Here is an 11,248-nt window from a genome sequence, read left to right on the forward strand (position 1 = left end):
TTTACAATATGTCTTTTATGTGAGTTTTGCTGCACCGGTTCATCCTTGTGTTTGTTTCAAATAGCCTTGCTAGCCTAAGCCTTGTATCGAGAGGGAATACTTCTCATGCATCCAAAATCCTTGAGCCAACTACTATGCCATTTGTGTCCACCATACCTACCTACTACATGGTATTTCTCCGCCATTCCAAAGTAAATTGCTTGAGTGCTACCTTTAAATAATTCAAAATTTATCACCTCTTATTTGTGTCAATGTTTTATAGCTCATGAGGAAGTATGTGGTGTTTATCTTTCGATCTTGTCATTTACTTCGGACAGACTTTCACCAATGGACTAGTGGCTCATCCGCTTATCCAATAATTTTGCAAAAAGAGCTGGCAATGGGGTGCCCAGCCCCAATTAATTAACTTGCATCAATAATTCTCTTCACATGTTTTGCTCTGATCTGTCAGTAAGCAACTTAATTTTGCAAATAGACACTCCTCCATGGTATGTGAATGTTGGAAGGCACCCGAGGATTCGGTTAGCCATGGCTTGTGTAAGCAAAAGGTTGGGGGGAGTGTCATCCATAAATAAAGAAAAACTAAACTAAAGTACATGTGTAAACAAAAGAGAAGAGTGATGATCTACCTTGCTGGTAGAGATAACGTCCTTCATGGGAGCCGCTCTTGAAAGTCTGGTTGATAAGGTAGTTAGAGTGCCCACTACCATTCGTTGACAACAACAAACACCTCTCAAAATTTTACTTTTATGCTATCTTTATGTTTTCAAAACCAAAGCTCTAGCACAAATATAGCAATCAATGCTTCCTCTGCGAAGGGCCATTCTTTTACTTTTATGTTGAGTCGGTTCACCTATTTCTCTCCACCTCAAGAAGCAAACACTTGTGTGAACTGTGCATTGATTCCTACATACTTGCATATTGCACTTGTTATATTACTTTACATTGACAATATCCATGAGATATACATGTTATAAGTTGAAAGCAACCGCCGAAACTTAATCTTCCTTTGTGTTGCTTCAATACCTTTACTTTTATTTATTGCTTTATGAGTTAACTCTTATGCAAGACTTATTGATGCTTGTCTTGAAGTACTATTCATGAAAAGTCTTTGATTTATGATTCATTTGTTTACTCATGTCATTACCATTATTTTGATCGCTGCATTCATTACATATGCTTACAATAGTATGATCAAGGTTATGATGGCATGTCACTCCAGAAATTATCTTTGTTATCGTTTACCTGCTCGGGACGAGCGAGAACTAAGCTTGGGGATGCTGATACGTCTCCGACGTATCGATAATTTCTTATGTTCCATGCCATATTATTGATGATATCTACATGTTTTATGCATACTTTATGTCATTATTATGCGTTTTCCGGAACTAACCTATTGACGAGATGCCGAAGGGCCAGTTCCTGTTTTTCTGCTGTTTTTGGTTCCAGAAATCCTAGTAAGGAAATATTCTCGGAATCGGACGAAATCAAGGCCCAGCATCCTATTTTTCCACGAAGCTTCCAGAATACCCGAGAGCCACCAGAGGGGAGCCCTGGGGGCCCCAGATGACAGGCCGGCGCGGCCAGGGGGTGGGCCTCGCCCCCCTACTGTGAAGCCGCCTCGTCAGCCCTCCGACTCCGCCTCTTCGCCTATTTAAAGGTCCCTGACCTAAAACCTCGATACGGAAAAGCCACGGTACGAGAACCCTTCCAGAGCCGCCGCCATCGCGAAGCCAAGATCTGGGGGACAGGAGTCTCTGTTCCGGCACGCCGCCGGGACGGGGAAGTGCCCCCGGAAGGTTCCTCCATCAACACCACCGCCATCTTCATCAACGCTGCTTGTCTCCCATGAGGAGGGAGTAGTTCTCCATCGAGGCTCGGGGCTGTACCGGTAGCTATGTGGTTCATCTCTCTCCTATGTACTTCAATACAATAATCTCATGAGCTGCCTTACATGATTGAGATTCATATGATGATGCTTGTAATCTAGATGTCATTATGCTAGTCAAGTGGGTTTTACTTATGTGATCTCCGGAGACTCCTTGTCCCACGTTTGTAAAGGTGACGAGTGTGTGCATCGTGTGGGTCTCTTAGGCTATATTTCACGGAATACTTATTCACTGTTATGAATGGCATAGTGAAGTGCTTATTTATATCTCTTTATGATTGCAATGTGTTTTGTATCACAATTTATCCATGTGCTACTCTAGTGATGTTATTAAAGTAGTTTATTCCTCCCGCACGGTGTAATGGTGACGAGTGTGTGCATCGTGTAGTACTTGGCGTAGGCTATGATTGTGATCTCTTGTAGATTATGAAGTTAACTATTGATATGATAGTATTGATGTGATCTATTCCTCCTTTCGTAGTGTGAAGGTGACGAGTGTGCATGCTATGTTAGTACTTGGTTTGGTTATGTTGATCTGTCATGCACTCTAAGGTTATTTAAATATGAACATTGAATATTGTGGAGCTTTTTAACTCCGGCATTGAGGGTTCGTGTAATCCTACACAGTTAGTGGTGTTCATCATCCAACAAGAGGGTGTAGAGTCTAGCATCTATCTATTTATTCTGTTATGTGATCAATGTTGAGAGTGTCCACTAGTGAAAGTATGATCCCTAGGCCTTGTTCCTAAATACTGCTATCGTTGCTTGTTTACTGTTTTACTGCATCTTTACTTCCTGCAATTTTACTACCATCAACTGCACGCCAGCAAGCACTTTTCTGGTGTCGTTGCCACTGCTCATACTTATTTATACCACCTGTATTTCACTATCTCTTCGCCGAACTAGTGCACCTATTAGGTGTGTTGGGGACACAAGAGACTTCTTGCTTTGTGGTTGCGGGGTTGCATGAGAGGGATATCTTTGACCTCTTCCTCCCTGAGTTCGATAAACCTTGGGTGATCCACTTAAGGGAAACTTGCTGCTGTTCTACAAACCTCTGCTCTTGGAGGCCCAACACTGTCTACAAGAATAGAAGCACCCGTAGACATCAATAATCTTGTGTCCTGGTCTTCCCGCCGACAGCCTACTGTCTCTCGCTCGAGCGCTGAAGCGGAGTAACGTGGTGTTGCTGTTGTGGTTGCTGAAACTTGTTGGATGCGTCACCTTCTGCAGGAGCTTCAGCGGCCTGTGCACAAAGCTACAGTGGTCTATTGTGACAATGTCAGTGCAGTTTACCTCTCAGCCGACCCAGTTCGAGCATCGTCGCACAAAGCACATTGAGATTGATATCCACTTCATGCGGGAGAAGGTCGCCATTGGTGCTGTTCGCGTTCTGCATGTGCCATCGAGTTCTCAATATGCGGACATTTTCACTAAAGGGTTGCCTACAGCTTTGTTCCAAGAATTTCGATTCAGTCTTCACGTCTCTCCCGCTTCTCGTTCAGACTGCGGGGGCGTGTTAGGCAACGTATCACGAAGATCTCCTACTCTAGATACTTGTGGCGGTTAGGATCTAGATTTCTTGGTTATCAAGTTTACTTGTAACACAATGTAACTTGTCTATATATATATGAGAGGGATTGAGAGGCAGGCCATTGAGCCGCCCTGCTTGCACGATTACAGTACCGATTTAGTCCGAACTAGTAAGTGGCATAGCATGATCTCATAAACAATAATAAAACTAATCATCCAAAATAACAGATATCATCTAAACAAGATAAATCTATCGCATCTACTCCAAACAAGAGAACTAAAAACTATAGCAAGATCTAGGACAGGAATGATAGAAACATATACGGTCCATCGTTCGCTGCAACAACATCGGTTATCTCCCATGCTGAGGTTTCCGAAGAGCCCATCTACGTACGGGAAGAAATCATCTTCGGGGAACTCGTCGTCTGACTATATCGTGTTGGCGGTAGTCGCGCGCAAGCTATCGTTTGGGAACTCGCCGTGCGACGACGTCGTGTTCCAAGTAGTCGCGCATAAGCGCTCCCAAAAAACCAGATTGCTCCTCATCCATACATGTTTATGAGAGGCAGGGTTCTATTGTCCCGTCTGACATAGGCATCCCCAATGGGCATGCCGAAGATGATACCCGGGGTTTACTGAAGGCCCATGATCCGAAGGATAAGAAGAATCGGAAGCCCAAATTATTATTAAGGAAAGCTAGAGTTGTATTAGGAAGCAATACTTGTAATCTTGTGGGATGAGTTGGAAACCCTCCCGGACTCTGTAACTTGTGTATTAAGAATCCCTCGGCTCCGCCTCCTATATAAGGGGGAGTCGAGGGACAGAGAAAGCATCGATTCATTGTCTTACAAACCCTAGTTTTCATATCGTCGAGCACTTTTCGGCTGAAACCTTCGAGATCTACTTGCCCTCTACTTCCGACTAAAACCCTAGTCTACAACTTGTAGGCATTGATAAGTTAATCCCTTGTCAATTGCGCCGTCTGTGGGGATTAGAGGTGTCAAGGAGCTGATCTCGATGGCACGTTCAAGATCGTCGACTTCATCAACTGGAAGCAACGCACTGGACAGAGGTAAACAGATCGAAACTGGTCTCGTTGATTTTGTTCCTCACCCGCCCTCCCGTTTGGATGCATATGCATATCTGGAGGAGCCCATGGAGATGACGTTCGGAAAGTTCCACTTCCGCGTCGAGAAAGAAGGAGCGTATCGTCTCGAAATTCCGATCTCGTCGGGATTATCAGCGGTCGATCCCGATTTTTCAAGTTCAGCATCATCAATCGAGTCGGGCGACGAGAAAACTTCATCGCCACGCTTCATCAGCACCAGGGCGAGCGAAAAACTCGTCAAAATCTTCAGCGACATGTCCTTCGAGTCATCTGTGGACTCCTATATAAGCGATGACTCGAGCGACACCGACAGCTTCAACTTCATCGACAAATCCATCACCGTTGGAAAGGTCTTCACCAATCTCTATGATGGTGTCACCAAACCCGACAAAGTTCAAAATCCAAAATATCATCAGATCTATGCAATTGGAGAACCAAGCCGTCCAGAACCGGCGACGTCAGAGGCTTTCGACGATGCGGGAAATCCGTATGTCGATCCCGCAGATCTCACGCGAGATTTGGGAACAAAATATATCGGAACAGGAACACGAGAGATGGTGCGATTTCCACAGGCCGTATGGGATCGAGTCGCAAGAGCTATCGATGGTACAGAACCAATGACCATTGCGGCAACACCTGAGGAGTCACAAGCGTATCAATATAGGCTTGCCCGTATCGAGGAGGGAGCTCGAGAAACGAGAAAATCGAGTTGGACGGGAGGCGGGAAGCGGCTTCCGCATCAAGCAGGCGAAGGGCAGAGCTAAGCCGACATTCAGGAACTTCGGGAGATAGTCATAGAGAAGCTCGAAGGAGAGCAAGATCTCGCCTGCAAAATATACCTGAAGCAGAGAGAGAAAACTTAGTTCAAAACCTCGACATGTCTTTCATGTCAATCGACACAAGAGGGAACATTATTCCCAAAACACCGGAAGCGGTGTATATGGCGACGCAAGCTTTCATCCTACCGTCCAGGCCACCTCCCGGAGATCCAAGAGAAGCGTTATATAACATGGCCATGGCAGGATGTGGAGCCATGGGAGCAGCATTCGCAGCTACACCTCCCGAAGGATCAGCAAGGCAAAATAGTCCACGACCAAATGCAGCAGCAGGTCCCGAAAGAACAAGTGGAGCAAGAGACACAGCGGCACAAGCACGGGTGGACAGAGCACGACAAAATAGAAGAGAAAATCGGCATTCCCCAGAGTTAGATGACGAGGATATGTGTGGGCTACCGTGCTTTACAAGAAGGGTCCGGAAAACTCGAGTTCCTTCAGGGTTTAAGTTACCCGATAATTTCAAAAAATTCGATGGCCTGCAAGATCCCGAGGATTGGCTAGTCGATTACCTCGAGACGGTGAAACTGATAGGCGGAACCAGAGCAATAGCAATGCAGAGTATTCAAGTACACCTAAGCGGAGCCGCAAGATCTTGGATAAAAAAGCTTCCTCCAGGTTCCATCGATAGCTGGGATAGTTTCGAGGATGTGTTCGTCAAGAATTTCCGATCCACCTGCAAGAAACCTGCATCACTAGAAGAGTTGAGGTCATGCCGACAAAAGCATGATGAGTCAATGAGAAAATATATCCAGAGGTGGAACATTATTAAAAAACTCGGCAGAAGACATATCTGACGAGAGGGCAATAGATGCGTTCGTAGCAGGAATCCGACGAGGAGATTTTGTCGAGGACTTGGGGAGAACAAATCCAAGGACAGTGTCAGCATTAATGGAGATAGCAAACAGGTGGGCGGACGGAGAAGATGTTGTCCACAATAAACGACATAGATCACCAGAGGAGGACCGTAGTCGAAATTTCCAAAACAGACGACGGTTTTCCCGACAGTTTTCGAGTTATGACGCTCCTGGCCAAATATCGGCTGGTTTCCGAGGAAATACTGGGGGAAATAATCGAGATGATTACCAAAGAAGTAGCGAGCAGCGAGGCGACAATAGGGATGATTCGCGAAATAACAGGCAAAATAGTGGACCAAGGTTTCAGAGACCTTTCGTAACGCCCGAAGATATGATTAACGGGCCGTGTCAGATGCATTTTTACCTCGACAACAATGGGAAGAGACAGTCGGACATCTGCAGAAGGACTGTCGCAATTTTCAAGCAATGTTAAGGGTCGCAGGGCTAGCCAATGCTCAAACGACAAATAGAAACCCGCAAGGGCCCAGGAGTGAGATCCACCTGCCACCTCCTCCCGCAATTACGGACGAAAATCGGCACCAGCTCAGAATCACGGCAGCACCACACCCACCTCCATATGTTGACCCTAACTCCAACGGCGCGGTCTCGATGATTCAGAAGGGGAGGCCATCCAATAGAGCTCAGAAAGTAATCTCGCGACAAGTGTTCATGGCAGAAAAGATGCCTCCACCAACGATCGAGTACTTAAATTGGTCAGGACGAGATGAGGAAGACAAAAGCGATAACGATGGCGTAAGGTTCAAGAAAGAGGCAGTCACATATGTGTCTCGTACCGCGGCTAGGGTTTGTGTCAGCGCAGCCCACGTCCGGGTCAGCAAGCCACGACACGACGCTGACGTGTATGGCGGGCAACGACGGAGGAGTGCGCGAGGGCTCTCTCATCTCACTCACTTGCAAGGACTAGAACAACCCTTATAATCCACTCCACCTCTCTGTCAACTAGCAATGTGAGGCTAAACTTTAGTCTCACCCCTTGCCATACCCACATGGGCCAAGAGAAATTCAGAATTTGTATTGGGCTATGGGCTAAGGCTAAGACCAAATTCCAACATAAAATTGGGGAGGTTGGTTAGCCAAAGGAAAATAGGCACAAACTTGATTATCATAGTCTGCCTCAACGCAAAACACAATCTTGAAACTTTTGGTAATGTTAACTGCAAGAATTGTGATAGCAGAAGGAGTATTTAAATTAATGCAAAATCACATTTTAAAATCTACTTTCTTGGTAACTTAACATTCATTAACTTTCCATGCCAAATGCAACATCTTTTATTGTAGAATCCTTTCAACATTGGTACTAAGAAATGCCCTCTGAGATATCATTATTTTTTCTAGGACGTTTTGAGGAAACAACTGGAGTTCGACTAGTGTACTTGGAACAATCAAGAGAAACTCCATGGATGAAATGACAATCCATTGAAATGAACAATTGGAAACAACATCTGCTTCGGGGAAGAGCTCATCTGACTACATACACAAACAGCAGCTAACCTTAATCTACTTCCAAAATTTAGATGGAGGTCGTCCATGCAAGTCTAACATCATCTAGGAAATAGAAACGCAAATTCTGTGCATGCACCAGATGAGAAAACTAACTAAAAAGCAACAAAAAAGATGTCTGCACTTTTGCATTATCATTTCTTGAAACATCGCACCCACTGCTTCTCTGCTAGCTTCCAAGTATTATGGGATCGATTAGCTCGCTGAGAGGTGCCAGCTCTGACCTATCGATTAACTGGAATTCCTGCCAAAATACAGGTCCAACGATATATGAGTCATTATATGAGTAAACCATATGTGGCACTGAATTGCAGCAAAATTTGCTCGAGAGTCCAAAAATCCAAAAATGTGATAATTGGAATAAACACTACTAATCAAGAAGAAACTACTGCATTTCAAAAATTTATTCGTTAGATTGATCCAGAAAGCGTCACAATTATCACTAACCTTTGCAGAATATTCTTATTAAGAATATAGGCAGGATGGCTTTGCATGCAAAATGATTGATCACAGCTTCTAAAGCAGTAAGTTAAAAAAGGGGAAAGGTATTTTATTATATAATCATTGCGCCGAACTACTACCAAAGTAAACTCACTTATTTTTCATTCCATGATAGGAGAGGTTGGTGCTAAAGGAAAACCATACTGGAAAGCTCAAGTACTGAAGTTCTTGGCTTCAGACTTCATAGATCCAGGTGATCAGGTCAACAGATCAGAACTTATTTACTAGTTGATTTTGGACATTCTATGCGAAAAGTGTATTTGACACATGAGCACCAGTGCTCCTAATTTTTAAAAATCATATTTTTTGGATTTTAAAAAATATGAAATTAAATACCCACACACATATAAACATTTTGAAGGTACGGTAGAAATTTTAGAGAAAAATATGTTATATTTTAAGCTATAAAAAAAAGACAAATTTCTGACAAATATATACATCTATACGTAGCCACAAATTTGTTTTTTTTCTGTAGCTCAAAATACAATGCAATTTCTACCGAAACTTTGCATAAATATTCAGAACATGTGTATGTATTCATGAAATAAATGTGATGATTTTTTGAAACGCAGAAAAACAGTTTTTAAATATTTTAAAAACTGAGAGCACTGGTGCTAATGTGCACCAAATTTGCTTCCCATTCTATGTGTTTATTCTGTTTTCCTTCTACTTAGACGACACTTATCTTCTAATCAGTTACTTACTTCAAAACGATATAGCACGAGAGGAATCATTTCCCAAAAAGTGCTCAGGAATGCAACTTTATCTAGATGAAGAATGGGGTTTACCGATGTGAAAAGCATGAAGTGCTTGAAGCAAGTGTTGAGATGTGCTTCTTCCTCGAGTTTGATAATCATCTGAAAATGCGAGTGGTATATGTGCGCATACACCCTGAACAGGCGCTTGAAGATCGTCTTGATGACGTCGCAGAAGTTTGGAGGGAAGGGAGCCCCTGTTTGCAGCAGAGTTTTTGAACCAGAGCATATGATTAGACCTGAATTCTGAATCATTTTTGAGCACTCTACAATAACTATAAATTACCTAGCTTTTGAGGGAAGATGGATTCTTCGTCGAGCTGGTTTTCGATCCATTCCATCAGGTACTCGACATACTTGGGCGCAGACACTTCAATAGGCTTTTTGATCTTGACACCATCGGCCCACCTATACTCGTACCTGTTTCATGAACTCTTCTGGTTGATTACACAAAGCACAGTAACACATTCAAACACACATATTACTATGTATAAATCATGACATTAATAGTACATATTTACTGTATATACAGATGCCAAGGTTGAAGAAATATACTTTGGTCCGGCTGCCATTTTCGGGCAGGTAGCTGGCGTGCAAAACTCCATGAGGGTGCCATACAGCAGGTTCACTTGATTGAAGAAGTCAACAGCTGGAGACAGAAATCATCATAAAGACAAGCTAAGATTTTACAAATATATTGCAATACTGTCAGGCATCCGCTGCAACGCCAAGCAACAACTGTTGAGCGCAAAGTGTGATTCAAAGAACTTACTGTTGACAGCAAGCCACTCGTTGAGATCCTCTCCAACTGGCAGGCGGACCACTTCTCGCAGGTTACCGCTGCCAAGCGTGGCGTCGATGTGCCTCTTCAGCTTCATGGCCTGCGACCAAATGCGGTGATCGAGTTGGTAACTGAATTACATTGAACTTTGCTTTCCGAATTGAGCAACTGGAGAACAAGTTAACAACAAACATGCAGGCAGCTATGTTCCAAAGCATTCATCTTCACCATAAGTTACTGGCCCTCCTCTAATTAAAATTCGCACTTTACATCGAGTCCCAGTGCTATTAATCCTACAGCTAGTGGCCACTAGAGCATCGGCGTTGCGAAAAATCGTACTTAGTTTCAGTTTGAGGTAGGGCTGCTAACCCGGTAGCAGAGAAGAAATGGTTAGCCAGATTCTGCAGTTTCAGTTTGAGGTTTGGGCTACCAGCGGTAGGTAGCGCAGATAAACCATAACAAATTCACAGCTATTGACCTCAAATTGTCTAGTGTTACACGGTACTAACATCAGGTGCAGTTCAGAGTAGCAAACTAGCACCAATTCATCAATCACCCTGTCATGCCGATTCTGCAATTTGGTGAAAGGAAAAATTGATTATGCAATTGCTACCGTCCCTACATGATAAGAACACCTCTTTTTTGTTCACAAACGGAAGGAGCGTCTACTCTACAAAAAAAAAAAAAAAAATAAATAAACCTGAGGAACAAGAGCGATCGTGTGTGAATTAATCTGCAAGCAGCTAATCTACCAGGGCATTGTTTCAAGCACCATCATGATTCGCATATAACAGGGCAAACAATGAACAGGTAGGGCTCGAACGTACCTTGTCCCCCGCTGGAGCGCTCTTCTTGGGCCTGAATGTCCTCTGGTTCCTGCAGAAGGAAATCATCAAACTGGAGCGGGGCAAGGAACACCAATGTTGGGAATTGGGATCACTAGACATCTGTTGAATTGGCCAAGAGGCAATAAACAAATACGAGAAGACGAGGAAGAAGGAGAGCACAGGAGACTCCAAGTAAAGAAATCAAAAACAAGTGTAATCAATCCTAACCTGCTGGCACGACCAAGGAAGTTCATCTTACGGCGACGCCGCGCGCCAGAGACGACGACGAGAAGCGCGACGGTGGGTGGTAATCGTCTCCTTCTAGTTGGATCGACGGCGAACAGAGAGAGCTTTGGGAGTCGTCCAAGCCCATGTATATATACCTGACGTAGGCAGCGAGAGAGAGGGGAAGGGCGACAGGCTGGCGGTGACGGAGAGAGGGAAGAAAACGAACCAAGCTGTGGCAAACTGGCTGGCTGGCGGCTTTGAGTGCGTGCGTACGTGCTGTGCGTGGGCGATTTGATGGCTGTTATCCACTCGATCAGGCCCCTGGCTTTGCTGTGGCGTCGGCCGTTTCCGTTTACTACGGTTCTGCTTTGGTAGTACTGATTCAGAGACAGCTAGCAATACCCAGCCTTTCCATA

The 11,248-nt window shown here is 44.2% G+C and overlaps 1 protein-coding gene across 1 annotated transcript; it reads right to left on the minus strand.

Moving 5' to 3' along the window:
- Nucleotides 1–7,839: 7,839 nt before the first annotated feature.
- Nucleotides 7,840–10,934, minus strand: LOC124698365 (MOB kinase activator-like 1A). Its single transcript, XM_047230849.1, has 7 exons — nucleotides 10,833–10,934; nucleotides 10,605–10,653; nucleotides 9,769–9,877; nucleotides 9,552–9,645; nucleotides 9,283–9,416; nucleotides 9,030–9,193; nucleotides 7,840–7,984 (listed from the first exon to the last, which is right to left on the minus strand). Exons 1-7 carry the CDS (start codon nucleotides 10,856–10,858, stop codon nucleotides 7,910–7,912), a joined length of 651 nt encoding a protein of 216 aa, XP_047086805.1. The 5' UTR covers nucleotides 10,859–10,934; the 3' UTR covers nucleotides 7,840–7,909.
- Nucleotides 10,935–11,248: the final 314 nt, after the last annotated feature.

The sequence above is a fragment of the Lolium rigidum genome, chromosome 3 (assembly GCF_022539505.1).
Source record: "Lolium rigidum isolate FL_2022 chromosome 3, APGP_CSIRO_Lrig_0.1, whole genome shotgun sequence".
Lineage (NCBI taxonomy): Eukaryota > Viridiplantae > Streptophyta > Magnoliopsida > Poales > Poaceae > Lolium > Lolium rigidum.